The 15,981-nt window shown below is 31.1% G+C and overlaps 1 protein-coding gene across 1 annotated transcript; it reads right to left on the bottom strand.

Annotated features, from left to right (window-relative positions):
• Positions 1-4,643: 4,643 nt before the first annotated feature.
• LOC142640854 (scarecrow-like protein 21) lies at positions 4,644-7,986 on the bottom strand. Its single transcript, XM_075815154.1, has 3 exons — positions 7,809-7,986; positions 6,791-6,838; positions 4,644-6,682 (listed from the first exon to the last, which is right to left on the bottom strand). Exon 3 carries the CDS (start codon positions 6,670-6,672, stop codon positions 4,933-4,935), a length of 1,740 nt encoding a protein of 579 aa, XP_075671269.1. The 5' UTR covers positions 6,673-6,682; positions 6,791-6,838; positions 7,809-7,986; the 3' UTR covers positions 4,644-4,932.
• Positions 7,987-15,981: the final 7,995 nt, after the last annotated feature.

Below are 15,981 nucleotides of genomic sequence, written 5' to 3'. Positions count from 1 at the left end.
TTTTATTATATTTTTATTTTAAATTTATTGTTAATTCTTAGTTATTAATATGATTAATTCACTCAAAGTAAGCTAATAATACTTACTATATAAGTTTTACAAACTAGCATATCACTAATAAAAAAAAAAAGTTATTCAAGCATTTATTTATTCTATTGTTTAAGTGACAACAATCATATTTTTGTCACATCAGTTTATAAGTTTTTGTCGTAAAACTTGTATTATATTTAGAATTTTTCATTAACTTAATGGTGATTGGGTTGTATTTCTTTTTTCTTTTCTTTTCTTTTTTCAAGAAGAAGAAAATGCTAAATTTACTTCAAATATTACTACAAAAAGTTTACAAACTGATATGGCAATAATGTGACACTTCAACAACAGAAGAAATGAGAATTAAATTACTTCTTGTGACATATCAATATATAAGACTTATGTAATAAAACTTGTAATATACTAGCATAATTCTAATATTTTAAGCATTCTTAAGAGTGGGAAAAAATGCACAACTAATTCAAATTTTTTTCTTTAATTTAAAAAAAAAAAAAAAAAACTCACAACCCCCATATTTGGGGGCCTTTCTATGTTAGGGGCCTTAGGCCATGACCTAAATGACCTAGGTTTAAGGTCAGCCCTAGTTACGATGCTGGCACAAGTTTTAGGGGTGGTACGTTGGGTTGTGAGTGGTGATTGGTGGGTTTCAATCTATTATTAAGTGGGTTTTATGGTTTGTTGTTCGCGTAAAATAATATGCAAGCGCACAGAATCTTAACAAGTAGTAAAGTGTTTTTAGAAAACGAATGTCGAACCCACAAGGATTAACTATATTATTGAATACTGAAATTCACTCAATTAATTACTATTTGGAAAATCGAAAAGAAATGGAACGTTCTACTATTTGAAGTAAATTAAACTATTTAATAAAAATAAATCTACGAATAAAAGATTAACAAAATGCAAAAATCTAAAAGTGTAAAAATTTGATAAGAATGGATTTAGAGCGGTTGATTTCATCTAACAAATCCCACACAATTTATTCTTCCTAATTATTAAATTCTAATAATCTCCCGTTGATGATTAAAAATTCCTTAAGTATTCAATATCTTCTCTCGAATAATATCAAAAATATTTTCAACTAACAATTCCATATCTCTATGTGAATTTAATTAATTGGAGACTCTTTACTTACTTTGAATTTTCTGAAAAATCACACTAATCGCGGTAAAGTATCTCTACTTTCGCTTAACTAATGATGTTTAATTCTAGAACTAAAATAACAAATCACCTCTCGGTCTCATTGTAATTCAATTGATCAAACAATAATTTGTAAAAAAAAATAGTAAGCATTAAGAATAAGAATTAAACACTCAATCATGGAAATATTAAAAATAAAATAACTCAGAATATAAATTGTGTGTTCATTGCTAGACTACATCAATGCTCTAGAAAATAAATTTAGTTCATAATAAAATTGAAAAGAAAACAGATAAAACTTATGTTTTTCATCTGAATTGGTTGATTAACATGAAACTCTTGCCTTTGTCCTCAGTTCCTCCTCTTCATATTGTCTCCCAAAACAAGTTCTTCTATGCAGCGCCCCCTTTTCTTCTCTGGTCCTCTTTCTTTTTTCCCTAAAGAGCCTTTAAATAGGTCAAGGAATCCTATTCTCATTTGGAGAAAATCTCATATTTTTAGGCTTCACTTAACCGACGATTTTGGCCCATTTAACGTCAGAATTTGGACTTTTAGTAAACTACAAAGTTGTAGCCCTTTAACTTAAATTTCTAGCCCAACTTGAATCATCTCGATTGGATATCTGAGCTGAAAGTTATGCCGAAAATACTACTGATGTGCAGGCTGGAATCCTAATCCGAATTGGACTTGGATTTGGTGCAAATTTCCTTTGATTCCTTGCTCCACTTGGACTTGAATTTAATTGGTTGGTCTTCTCTTGAATTCATGTTTGGCTAGATGAAAGTTGGCTTGATTCAATTGGCTTAACCCCACTTTGTATGTCAAGCTCTTATTATCTGTAACACAAAGATATTATATAATTAATAACAAAATAACATAAAAGTAAAACTAAATATGTAGATATGTAAGTACTTTATTGTATATATTTCATGCACATCATTTGTGGATTGCAGTGGTTGAGTTGTTAGCTAGCAGTTTTTTTTTTTTAATTCAAAGAAGAAAGAGAGAAGGAGCGGAAAATAGAGGAAGAGATAGAGAGAAAAAGAGAGTGAGTAAAATTAATATAATAAAAAATAAACATACGTAATAAATAAGAAATAAGATGTAGGGTGAGGTATAAAATAGTGTGTCAACATAAATAAGGTGATTTTTGAGATGCTAAAAGCCAAAATTTGTAAGATACCATATGTAAATGCTCTAACAAGTTCACATTAGATAAAAAAGACTACTATCTTTTAGATTATATATCTTCACTAAAATAGGTCTTCTACCGTGTAATTAAGCAAATTGAAAAAGAGGCATAGATACAATTTACATCTAAAATCTTGATCAATTATCATTTTAGTCTATCAATTTATACAAATTTTCATTTTAGTCTATTAACTTTAATCAAATTTCATTTTAGTCTGTCAAGTTTAAAATTTGTTATTTTTGTCTATTAAATATAAATAATTGTCAGTTTAGCTTACTATTTTAAAATTTGTATGTTTTGTTTGATAAATCAATAAAATTGTTTCTAAAATTATTTTTTAATGTTAAAAAATGTGAACCAATAATTGTTTTAAGGGAGTTAATAGAAATTTGCTAATGCTAATGGACAAAAGAATTTAAGTTAGTGTGTTATCAAAGTCAATGGACTAAAATAATGTTTAGCAAAACCTAAGTCAAGGACCTCCCAGCCATTGTCTTTGACCACAATGCAATAATTTTGGACACCTTAGGGGGGCAATCAAGTGGGCCGAAGCCTTTCCAAAGAGGCCTCAATAAGGGGAAAACCTTTGTGGTTCCCTGCAAAAGTGGATCAAGAATGCTTTGAGCTTAATTCAACAAAGATTGAAGTAGTTAAAAGAAGAGATAGAAACTACGCAAAAGAGAGAATCTCCAATGAGGTAGAGAAATAGAGGAAGTGCTTCGAAGAGAATGCCAAGAAATACCAAAGAGAGAAGAAGCTCTTTGCGGACAAAAATCAAATATCAAATGGCTTATATTTCCATATCGTAACACTAGGTTCTTTTTGTAAATACCAAATCTCAAGTTTGAAAATCAAATAATTAAAACTGATTCACAAATATATTTTTTTTGTTTATGAATGATTTGTATTGATGAATAGGTACATTTCTTTGTATTTAATTAATTTACAATAGAATGAGATCTCCGTGAAAGTCCTTCAATCCAAGAATTATGTGAATGAAGTTTTGATTCAAACACAAAAATTTTCTACACTTTGGTTGAAAGTTGGATCAAATAGTCTTTAGAATAAAAGTATGATGAATCTCTAGCTATGAGTTTGTCAAAAGGCTCAATGCTCTTTATGTTCTTTATATTCGAAGGCTTTTTGGGTGGAAGTTTTTTGGAGTTTGAGAGGCTTGAATTTGTAAGGTTTCAATGATTTAGCGTTGTTTTTTTTATATAAATTTTTTGGAGGATTTTGGAGTCGTGGTAAGAAAAATATGTGCTCAACAAAGACTGGCTCTATACCTTTTGTATATGCTAGAATTATAGTGAAAAGTCCAGGCCAGCTCAATGCATTTTGGGATGTAAGACAACAAGTTAAATAGAACCTTCTCTAGTCTCTAAAAATTAATTGTATAATATTTATATTTTTATATTTTTATATTTTTTAATTTAAAATTTTATTTTTTATACTTTTGAGATGCAAAATTACTACCAGTTATGTTTTTGTGTTCAATTTCTATAACATTTTTTTTTCAATTAATAATATGGCTAATCCACTTAATCTTTCTTATAACATAATTGATCTTAAATAGGATTTTATTGATTTCAATTTGGGAAAACTTCTTATTTTATAATATCATGCATATTTTCAAATTTGTAAAACACATATAATATGATCAAGTTACTACACAACTCTTATTCTCCTTTAATTTTGTCTAAAAAATATATGAAATCTGTGAAAATACTCATATATTTACATTTATACCTTATACTCTCAGTGCCGCTTAAATAAGCAACAGACACCTTAGTTTTTTTTTTTTGGCCGAAAACAGACACCTTAGTTCATAGTTTGTAGCACGGGCTTTTTAATTTAGATGAAATTTAATGACTCAGTGAGTGAAATAGCAATGCGTTATTAGAAGGTTTGGAGAAGATATAAGATTTTGTTAAGAGTATTCTCATCAGTTTTGTGGGTTTGTGTAAAATCTTAAGTTTGAAAATACAAATATACAATGCAATAACACAATTAACCAAAACGGCCAAAAATGTTATTATGGGTTATGGGGCCTTACTGGTGAATGGAACTTAATCGATCCTCGTATTTTTAGAGCTTTCCGCGCTTATTGAATGTCAGAAAAACAAAAATAAAGATTTTCAAAAAAAATAAATAAATAAAAAACCTTTTTTTTAAATTATAAAAAAAATAAAAAAAATAAAAAAATAAAAAAATTGGTCACAATGAGTAGGATGATTAATTTAAGAACTCCTGCATCACGTGTATATACAACTCCAACATAAAACAAAATATGCATAAATAAAAGACATGACAAAGTATGTATAAAAGAACAGAGGTGATAGCTTCAGTGGAATGGGAATACAAAATCATCACAAAAGTCAGCCATTGGAAAACTTGGCAACAATACACAGAATTATATAGTGAATCCAATGGCTGATTTTGCAGCATATCACCCTTCTATACTATGTAACAATCTCAGTATCAAGAACCTTTAAAAAGTATTAAGTGTTTATTTCCATGACTAACTCTATACCTGTCTCCCCCTATTATCATTGCCAAGCAGAAGCGGATATCAGATTCCTGTTTTTCCAGCCCAAGAGCATAGCCCCATCCTTCTCCACTAGATTATAATGTTCTGAATAACACCTCAGCAGGCTCTTTATCACAGAATTGACATAGGTGCTCAACGGATATTGGCGAAACCCTGCCATTGTCAATCTAGACTTCCACTTGCCAAAGAGCTCATGACGCTCCACCCTCTCCTTTCCCTCACAAGCAATAACGTTCACGATATCCCTGGCCAAACAATGCTGCTCCACATTGATACGCTCCTTGCTGTTTCTTGGCAGGGTGACATCGATTGACTCAAACATTGCCAAGTAGTATTCTAGAGCTTCCACAAATCTATGGAAGAAAGGGGTTGTGTTTGTGTTTGATTCTTGCTCCACCAAGGTGACCACCTTGGGAGAAAGTGACTTTATCATTCTCAGAAGCTCATCTCTTGGATTGTTCACATCAACACTCTCATCCGGGGTGTGATGGAGCTGCAGAGGGAAGTTTACAGCCAAGGCCTCACCAGGCCTGACATTAAGCATATCCCGTGTGATATCTGGAGCAAATTCTGGCACCCCGTGAAACTCAACTGGGATGTTAAATTTCGCAGAAATGGCTGCCAACCGTCTCCCTACTGCCTCCAACCCATCACCACGGGCATACTTGGAAAAAGGATCATCAATCCCTGTAATCCGAACATGGGGAGCCCCTCCAGGTCGTGCTGCAAGCGCCTGAAGGAGAGTCATCCACTGGGTTCCCTGAGTAATCTGAAAATCTATTATGTGGATGCGGTCTTCATTTTTGCATGCATCAGCAATGGCCCCATTGGCTGCCATGTAACCAAATTTTAGGTAGGGGCAGATTTCATAAAGGATATGCATGTATGAAAGCAAGTCCTTGCTTTCAGGCTCCCTACACCTAAGAGCATGGTAAATGTTAGTCCCTGATGCCTCCTTCCTTGCTACCAACCCTTCAACCATGTAAGCACCAAGACGCTGGATTGGTTCTCCTGTGATAGACACAGCATCTCTAGCCTTTTCAGTCAACTTATCAAAATCATCCATCCTGTTGTCAGAGAGAGCTTTAGCACATGCAGTCAGCAATTGCTTAAGATTCCCCTGGGCAAAACCCTGCAAAGACAATTCATCCATCGCTTTATGACGTTTCTCTACATGAACAACTTCAACTGATTGTTGCATAGGAACAAATGATGGCTGAGGGTGAAATACATGTACCCCTTGTGGTTCCTGACTCCATGACCTAGATCTTTGGACAGGCGTCTCTGGTATACTAATTTCCCTTGTAGTGACTTCTTCACTATCATCAGGACCCATTAAAGCAGTTTCTATATCCAGTAAAACGTGCTTTATGTTCGGGCTACAATTTGCATCCTGTATAAAACAAGTCCCACCTGAATGGAGCTCTTGACTGTCTTGATGACAGTCTAGAGAAGGCCTTGGCCGATAAAAATAACTGTTGCTTTCAAGAGAAGAATTACAGGAAGGGCTGACTCCTGATAGATTCTCTGTGGAACTGTGCTGCTCCTGGCCGTCACTTAAAGCAGTCAGGTTATCAGAATCAAAGTGAGACGAAAAGGGTGAGTTTGGTGAGTTTCCAAAATCAAACTTCAAGGATCCAAGTAGTCTATTAGGAATTGATGGAACAGAGGGATGAGAAGATGTGAAGGATATGCCGGCACTAGTCACTCCAATTCCAAATAACTGGCGTGAGTCCATGCTATGAGGCCTGCATTAGCAGATTTATCTAATAAGATTCCTTTATAATAGTCCAGCAAATCAGGCAAGAATCACCCTTTGCCCTTCTTTAAAAAAACAGTAATCAGCACATCACGACCTTCTGCTTAGGACCCAACCTCTTCTACCTTCAAGATTACAATCAAAACTGCAACACCAAACAAAGAAAAAGCTGAGTTCTCCCTCAAATTTTGTGTTTGAAAAAAGTGACGGCTCTTATGCAAAGTCAAGCATTCAACAAAGTACCATATCCTAACTAAAATTTGAAGAGCTTAAGTACACATGAACAAGCAAGGTAGAGACAGAGAACTAAAATAACAACAAAGCTGGATGGCATATCTATGGCCTTATAATTGGTGCAAAAAAGAAAATGATCTGTCCTGTAAGATATTCTAAGCAGAGGAAAATTTTTTTATGGGATGTCATCACATGTATAATTGTAGAACAAAAAGGAACTGCCACCAACAAATTGAACCTCCTGGCTTACAGAAAAAATCAAAGAAACCATAACAGAAATTTTGATGGGAAGGGTACTTTAATGGACATCACTACCATACCATCCTATACTTGAAAATCCGCACATCCATATACCCTGGCAAACTAGGAAATCATCCCCAAAGCACTAACTTTCTTGCCTTATAAATGTTTTCTTATTTAAACAATAAATACCCCATAAATAATTTTGCTACACAGATTCAACTTTTTAGATGACTAATGTAATTGATAGCAAACTTCGAAGATGAGAGCTTTAAGTAGCAAAATTCAGCAGTGAACCTAATATCATATTAATTAATCCTAGCACAAACAGAACCCAAGAAAAAAAATTTTGATAATTGCATCATAGGTATTAAACATATCAAAGAAAAAGATTGAAGAAAACAGAAATGATAAAATATATATATATATATAATAATAATACTATGCATAACAAAAACGAAAATCAACTACAATTACCTCACTAAATATAGATTATAAAACCCCAATAAACTCAAACCCCCCCCCCCCTCCAACAACCCAATGGAACCTAAGCTTAAGTTGTTTCATTTCAGCACAACCCAAAGCAAAAACAACAAGAACTTAAAAAGTATACAGTTATATTAGTCAGATTGGTAACTTACCTGAAATTCCTTTGTGCAAGAAAAAATGGACTTTCTATTGTGTGGGTCTTCGGCGTGAGCAATGGTCAAATACTTTGATTTTGGGTTTTGGGTTTTGTTTACTTTTTTCTTTTTTTTTTTTTTTGTGTGTGTGTGTGAATTTTGTTTGGCGGCGTTTGAAGCTGAAGTTGAAGTTGAAGATGAGAGTTTCGAAAGAACAGAAGAGGAGAGTCTAAGGTATTTATAGAGAGAGAAGAGGGACTTAACGGCAATGTTGTACGGAAGATAACGGTAACGGTGAGTGATGGTCGTTATTGTACTGCGGGTGAGGTGGGAGTTTGACGGAGTCATTGACACGTGGGGTTAACGGCTGGACCGCCGACCACACGTTAGGACATTACTTTAATGTTAAGGAGAACATTCGTGGGTTTTGCTAGTACTAGATTTTAATTTTCTTTTTTTCTTTTTTTAAACCTGTCTCGGTACGCGGTTCTTTGGAGAGTGAGCTAAGCTTGGTGGAAATTGCTATTATCCATTATCCTAAATTCCTATATATATATATATATATCAAACATCTCTATTTTCCACTAGTGTCTAACAGTTTGGTCGGATAGGAAAATAGGAAAAGGCATATGAAATTTTCAAATAAATTAAAATTTAGGAGGGAACAAACGAGAAAGGGGATGAACATCTAAATTAACAATGGAAAATACTAACGGATGTCTTAGGTAATGGTTAACATTCTATTTAAATAAAGTTTTTATAGGAAAAGAAAAAACAATTAATGTTTTAATAGATTTTTTTTATTTTTTTAAATGTGTCAAACTTTCCTAAAATTGATGATTAACCATTACCCTAAGGGCACCCATTAGTATTACCCATTAACCACTATTATATATCATTTTTTGTATTTAATTTAAAGAAATAAATATAACTTAACACCATAAGAGAAAATTTTAAATAAAAATATGATCTTTTAAGTCAAATCATAATATTAATATATAAAATAAAAGTTGGGTCAAAATTGCATTAAATGACTATATTCTTTTTTTTTTCTTTTTTTTTAAATATAAGGTAGAAATTTTATTTTAGTCTAATATAAGTGTATGTGTGTGTAAAGCTTCCTCTTAGATATTTAAACTCCGGCCCTTACTTCCTCAACACCTCACAGACACTTATACTTATAGAGTGACCATCGCACTAAGGATATGCGGTGGTGACTATATTCTCTATATGATATGCAGTTACACTCTCATTGATTATTAATTTAGTTTATCTTATTAATTGTTAGGAAAGTTTAATTTAATTAAAAAAATTATTACATAATTTGGATTAAATTAAAAATTATGCTCCAACTTAAACTCTATTTCTTATTAATTGTTCTAGTGGCTTAATTTAGTTATAACTCTATTATCAAAGTTTCAATAAATTTAAAATTCTCATCCTACTAAATTTTATTACCAAAAAATTATAGAAATTTTAATATTTATTTCAATTATTTTAATTTTTTATCATGATTTTATATTTAAAAAAATTGCGAAGTACATATTGTACCTCTCTCTCTCTCTCTCTCTCTCTATATATATATATATATATATATATATGAAATCAATATTAATGATCATGTCTTTCCCCCAACAAAAAAAAATCATGTCTCAAACACATGCTAAACAAGTTGTATAATTTATGCTTTGTTTGGTAACAAATGAGGGAAGAAAAGAGAAAAGAAATGAATAGTAGCAAGGAAATAAGAAAGAAAAGGAAAAAAAAAAAAAAAAATCAATTCTCTTGTGTATGTTTGGAAATAAGGAGAGAAGAGGAAAAGAAAAGAGAATAATGTATTTCTTTTTCCTTTGTTTGGTTTGCTATATAGAAGGAAATGAAAAGAAAATATATAGTTTTTCACTTTTATGTCCATATATATATATATATATATATTTTTTTTTTTTTTTTTTTTTTTTTTTTTTTTTTGAGAAACCACTTTTATGTCCATATAAATGTACAAAATGTATAAAAGTTATAGGTAAATACGTAACTTCATGTCATATTATATTATTTATGTGGACCCCATTTTTTTAAACCAGTTTCTCTCTTCAAATCCGCCCAATTTAGGCGGATTGCAAATATGTGGGCTCAGAGAAAATGGTTTCTTCCATGGTAACCAAACAGAGAAAAAGATTGCATTTCTTCTCATTTTTCCTCTTTTTCTCTCTCCTCCAGCCTTTCCAAACACACTGTTAATGGTTTTAGTTATGAGTTCCTTGTGTTATTGTTAAACACTCAAGCTTGAATCCAACATTAAAATTATTTGTAAAATCATAAATAATTTGAGTGTAACTTTAATCTTATTGTTATATCCTTTCTAAGAATAATTTTGAATCTAATGATCTCGAATCTGGTCATGATAATGATCATGATCTAGTTTCAAGATGGATAAGACAATGATAATTTAGAAAATTATTTTGGTTTTATGTTAGTGTCAATTCTTAATTATTTACATAAGCCAAATAATTGTATAAGATTGACTAAACTTAAATCAGTATCATCATAAGATCAAAGAAATTCAAGTAAGAAACTGTCTTTTTAGCAGCATAAATAAAATGTTTAAACGCGCAAGACACTTTTTCAATAGTTAGTAGGTCATTGTAACCCATTTTTCACTCTCTTTGTGGAGCAATTTTTAAATTTATTTTTTGGAGAGAATCAGTCATTTCATTAGTATGTAAACAATTTCACGCGCTGTAAGTGAGGGTAGGTCCTGCAGCTCACTAACACGTTAGGTAAACATTTGTAGTATATATAAAATAATGTCTTGTGACATAAAATTATTTGAATGATGTTAGCCATTTTTGTTCTCAAGAGAAATAAGATTTTATTAAAGAAAACAAGAGACATAGCTAAGGAAGGGAGGACTCCTCCCAGACAACCTACCTGAAAGCAGGTGGACAAAAGCCAATACCAAAAAGCCAAAGTTGTCCTACTATAAAAGTTATTAATGTATAAACTAATTTTTTTAATTTTGAATAAAACAATAATTAATATATTTATATTAGTTTCAAAATACAAGGAAAAATTAATAATTTTAAATCCATTTATCAAGTTGATAAGTGACATCAAATATTCTTTTTTATATAAAAATGTGACATCAATTATAAACATTTTCTAGTGAAATTTTATGAAAAAAATACCCAATATTTATTACAACTACGGGGATAGCATTTTTTAATTTGTGTTAAATAAATATAATTTCAATGATAAATATGAAAATAAAATAGAAATGAACAAAACCTAAACATGGTATCTTAGTATTTTCAATTAAGAAATCCAAATACCTTATCACATTATACAATAAAACAAAGATAGTGTTATTATTTGAAATAACAATCAAGTTCCATTTATGTCTTAAATCTAATTGGAGAACCAATGTATTACACTTAAGATACTATATTAATATATTTATCTAATAAGAATAATGTTAACTAGTCTCGTCACACGCACTTCGCACGTGCGATGAGGCCTTCTTTTTTTTAGTGGTCTTATTTTGTAGCAAAAAAAAGTGTTTTTATTTTGAAAATCAATAAGAGAGTTACCAAGGAGGCATAGGTTAGCTTGTTTTCTCAAGAGAATGCTCTGCGAGTCGATTTCCATGGCGGGAAAAACAACAAGTGGTACAGAATGAAAGAGTCGATTTCCATGGCGGGAAAAACAACAAGTGGTACAGAATGAAAGAGCTGTAGGGCTTAAGTAGGAAATGAGAGTGTGATATTGTTTTAGGTACAAAATATCCTTAAAATAGAAAATAAGAAAAACATGGGGATGTAGCTCACATGGTAGAGTGCCTACTTTGCATGCGAGAGGTACAGGGTTTGATACCCCGCATCTCCAATTTTCCCTATTTTTTAGGCATCAACAAGAGAGTGATCATATTTTTTAAGTAATGTTTTAGTGGGAGTTAAAGTTGAATTTTAGTGCGATGAGGCTTTTTTTTGGGTTCAGTGGTCCTATTTTATAGCAAAAGAAGAAGCCCACGTCTTTATTTTCTATATATAATTTTATTTTGAAAATCTAATTTATAAGTGGATAAAACAATTTAAAAATTAACCGGAGAGTGGACTCTATTTTTTAGGCAATATTTTAGTGGGAGTTAGAATTGTAATTTAACTAAATTGTCCTTTAGGTATGTCTCTACTTAAATATAAGGGTGTAAAGGTATTTTTGAACTTAAAAAATGAGATCCCAAACTAGGAAACCCTTTAAAAAGTACTAGCCTCATCACACGCGCTTCACGCGTGCGATGAGGCTTTTTTTTTTTAGTGGTCCAATTTTTTTTTTTAAACTGTATTTAATTATTTTTTATATATAATTTTTAGAGAAATGATATGTCCACAACATTTTTACAACAAATCCTAAGTGGCAGGATGTTACTGGTTGTTATTGTTGGGGCAAAAAAGTAATCTTAGTGTTAAGTTCAAATTTGAACCAATAACAACTAACCACCTATGATTTGTTGTAAAAATGTTGTAAAAATGTTGTGGACGTAGCACCTCTCTAATTTTTATTTTAAAATTTTAATTTATAAGTGAATAAATCAATTTGAAAATTAATAGGAGAGTGATCCTATTTTTTAGGTACTGTTTTAATGGGAGTTAGAGTTGCATTTTTACTAGATTGTCCTTTAGTCTACTTAAATATAGGACGGGTTGTTTAACTTATTTTTCTATTTAAAAAAAAAAACAATAAACGTATAGTTACTTTGAAGAAGTGGGTTAGTGGAAGAGTGTTCCTATTTTGTAGGCAATATTTTAGTGCAAATTAGACATGTATTTTTACCAGATTGTCATTTAATTTTGTCTCTACTTAAACATAGGGTTGTAGAGGCATTTTTGAACTAAAAAATGAGGAATCCAAATAGGAGAAGCCCCTTAAATAATAATATAGATAAGATATTGATAGATAACTTCAGGTAAAGTAAAGTAACGTTAAAGACCTAAAGCAATGGAGCGCATCTCCTCCTAAACTTATGGCCACAATGGCCGTACTCCTAAAACTAAGACACCACTAACACTAATAACACAATCCAAACACAAATCAAATACTAACAACTTCCTACTCGCACAAATCCCTATCTTAACAAATACCTATAAACATGATAATTCTCGATAAACATGAAACAACTAATAAATAAACATTAATATTATTTCTTAACAAATTAACATACGTAACATTCCTTCGCCACTGAAATCAGCCTTTGTCCTCATGGGCTTAATCTAAAATTTATTGTTTGATCTTTCCGGGTTGCTTCTCACATGCTAGATAACTTCTTGGATGAGAAAAGTCGAGGTGGTACAACTTTTGGTTCAACAAAAATGTCCTCAACCTGATCAAATTATTGCTCCATGAAAACTAAAACTCCAACAATTAGTCTAATGGACCCACAATTTCAAATACATGTACGTCTCATTTCTCCCCCCTTAAAAAAGACCCTTGTCCATAAGTAATTGATCATTTATATTTTAATCATTAATTGAATTTTCAAAATTAATGTTAACGTGATACATATTAAAAAAAAAAAAAGTAGAACTCAAAGAAAGTCATTCATAAATCAAAGAAAAGAAAACAAAGAGAAACTTGCAAAAGATAGAACTTGAAAATTTGTTGGTTGAATGCTTCTTTTGTAGCATAAGGCAACCCTGTTTTTGGATCACAATACCTACAACATAAAATGACAATTTATTAAGAAGTACAGTGGTAGAGTATATGAAGGAACCATTCATTTCAAAATTACATTTAAAAAAAAAAGAAAAAAAAAGAGAGTAAACATGATACATAAAAAAAAAATAGAGCTCAAAGAAAGTCAATCATAAACCAAAGAAAAGAAAACAAAGAGGAACTTGCAAAATATAGAACCTGAAAATTTGTTGGAGTCTCTGACAATAAATGTCTTTAATTGAAGAAAAAGAAAGGAAGATGTAGAGCTAAACTAAATATCTTCAATCTGAAGAAAAATGAGAGATAGAAAGTGAGATAAAAACTGCAAAACGTACGTGAGTTTGTGGGTTTTAAAGTGTAGGAGTTTTAATTTACATATATATCCTCGTTAGTTGAAAACTTGTAAGTGGATATGATGAGGGTACTTTAGGCATCCAAAATGTGGAATCCAAACAGAAAAAGCTTCTTAAATAGTAGTATAGAATATAGATTATAAAAAATGAAATTACGCCTGTATCACAATTTGTACTACTATCCTATGAAAAATGTTTTAAAGAAATATTTTTGGTAGTAAAAGGGTATTGTTTATCTATAATTGAGTACATAACAAAATTAGCAATCTATGAGACTTTTCTTGGTCCCCAATTGCATAGTAGTGGTACTGAAAAGTCAAACAATAGTCATATTGAAAAAACCTGTTACATGTCGAATGTGAATCTACACTTACGTATTGTGAGTATAATAAATACTACTCTAATTACTAGGAAGTATGGTCACTTTATTTAGGGTGTCATACTCGTGTCATATCTGTACCATACTAGTATTATATCTACTTTTTTATATTATAGTTTTCCAAAATTAATTTGTGTCACATTGTTGTATCTGTACTTATGTCCGAATTCATTTCTGTGCCTAAATCCGTGCTTCCTAGAATTAATCATATTATTCCAAGCTCTTGGTCACTCTACACAACCATTTGATTCAAAGTCAATATGACGGTGGAAGGACGGTTCATTTTTAATGCGAGTCGCATTCAAGAAGGGTTCATGTAATCACAAACCGCCATGATGATGATTTCGCACGTGACAAGGGTTGCAGCGAAAAATGGGGGTTTGTTTTGGTTGAGCCGTCTCCGGTGCGCGTGTTGTATGTAGTAAGGTGAACGATGTAGACTCGTAGTAGTAAAATTTACGTCGGCTAAGTACCACGCCAGTAGTGACACTAAGGAATACGCAAGCAGTGACCCGTGGCGATAGGAATCTTGTTCTTTTGACTCATTTGACCCTAACGTGGCACGCGTTTGGTCCGTCTCCCCCATCCTGCACTTTCCTTATTATTTTTTGTTTAAAGAGTGAGATCTTTCCTTATTTAATAAAGGCCTCCAGCCCATCGGTTTAGAATTGTGTTCACATGTGGTCGTTTGTATTGTTTTTCTTTTTCTTTTTCTTTTTATGTTATGAAAGTTCTTGTCTATATATCTATATCTATTATAATATGTGAAATTAAAAATAAATAAAAAACTTAAATTAGAGTTTCAATTTTGCACCATGTGTCCAAAATTATTTATTTTTAAGGAGTTTTATTTCTTAATTTTAGAATAAAACTAGTTACTAACCCGTATTATACACATGAACTTACCTATATGTGAGGTAGACTCAAATATTTTTATAAAATCTTAAATTGATTAAGAAACTACATCATTGCATAATTTACTCTTTTATAATTTTAATTTATGTTACAAATTGATGAAGAAGTCATTACTTGAACGTGTAATGGCTTACAAAAAATTTGTTAGACAATTTCAAATACTAAAAAATTCATATATTAAAACTTTTGGGAGACCAAAAAATATTAAAGAAAATTATCAACGTTTGAGTTTGAGTTTAAGTTGGACTTATTAAAGAGATAGAGTTTCACTCCTTGTTAAGTTTGGAGTAAACAAAAATCTTTTTTTTTTATTTAAATGATGAGTTTGAGTTTAAATTTGACTTGTTAGAAAGATAGAGTTTCACTTCTTGTTAAGTTTTGACTAAACAAAAATAATTTTGTTTAAAAAAATGATGAGTTTGAATTTAAATTGGGCTTGTCAGAGAGATAAGAGTTTCACTCCTTATTAAGTTTGGAGTAAACAAAAATAATTTTGTTTAAAAAAAATAATGAGTTTGAGTTTAAGTTGGATTTGTCAGAGAGATAGAGTTTTACTCCTTGTTAAGTTTGGACTAAACAAAAATCATTTTGTTTAAAAAAATTGATGAGTTTGAGTTTAACTTGGACTTGTTAGAGAAATAGAGTTTAACTCCTTGTTAAAATTTGGACTAAATAAAAATAATTTTATTTAAATAAAATGACAATTTTATTTAAATAAAATGACAATTTTATTTAAATATTGTGCTAACGTGAAAAATTGTGGGAGCTTTAAAAGCTTCGGTTTTATATACACACACACACATATATATAGATGTGGGACCATATCATATATATTCAT

The sequence above is a fragment of the Castanea sativa genome, chromosome 6, assembly GCF_040712315.1.
Source record: "Castanea sativa cultivar Marrone di Chiusa Pesio chromosome 6, ASM4071231v1".
Lineage (NCBI taxonomy): Eukaryota > Viridiplantae > Streptophyta > Magnoliopsida > Fagales > Fagaceae > Castanea > Castanea sativa.
This window is presented reverse-complemented; position numbering and strand designations above follow the sequence as displayed.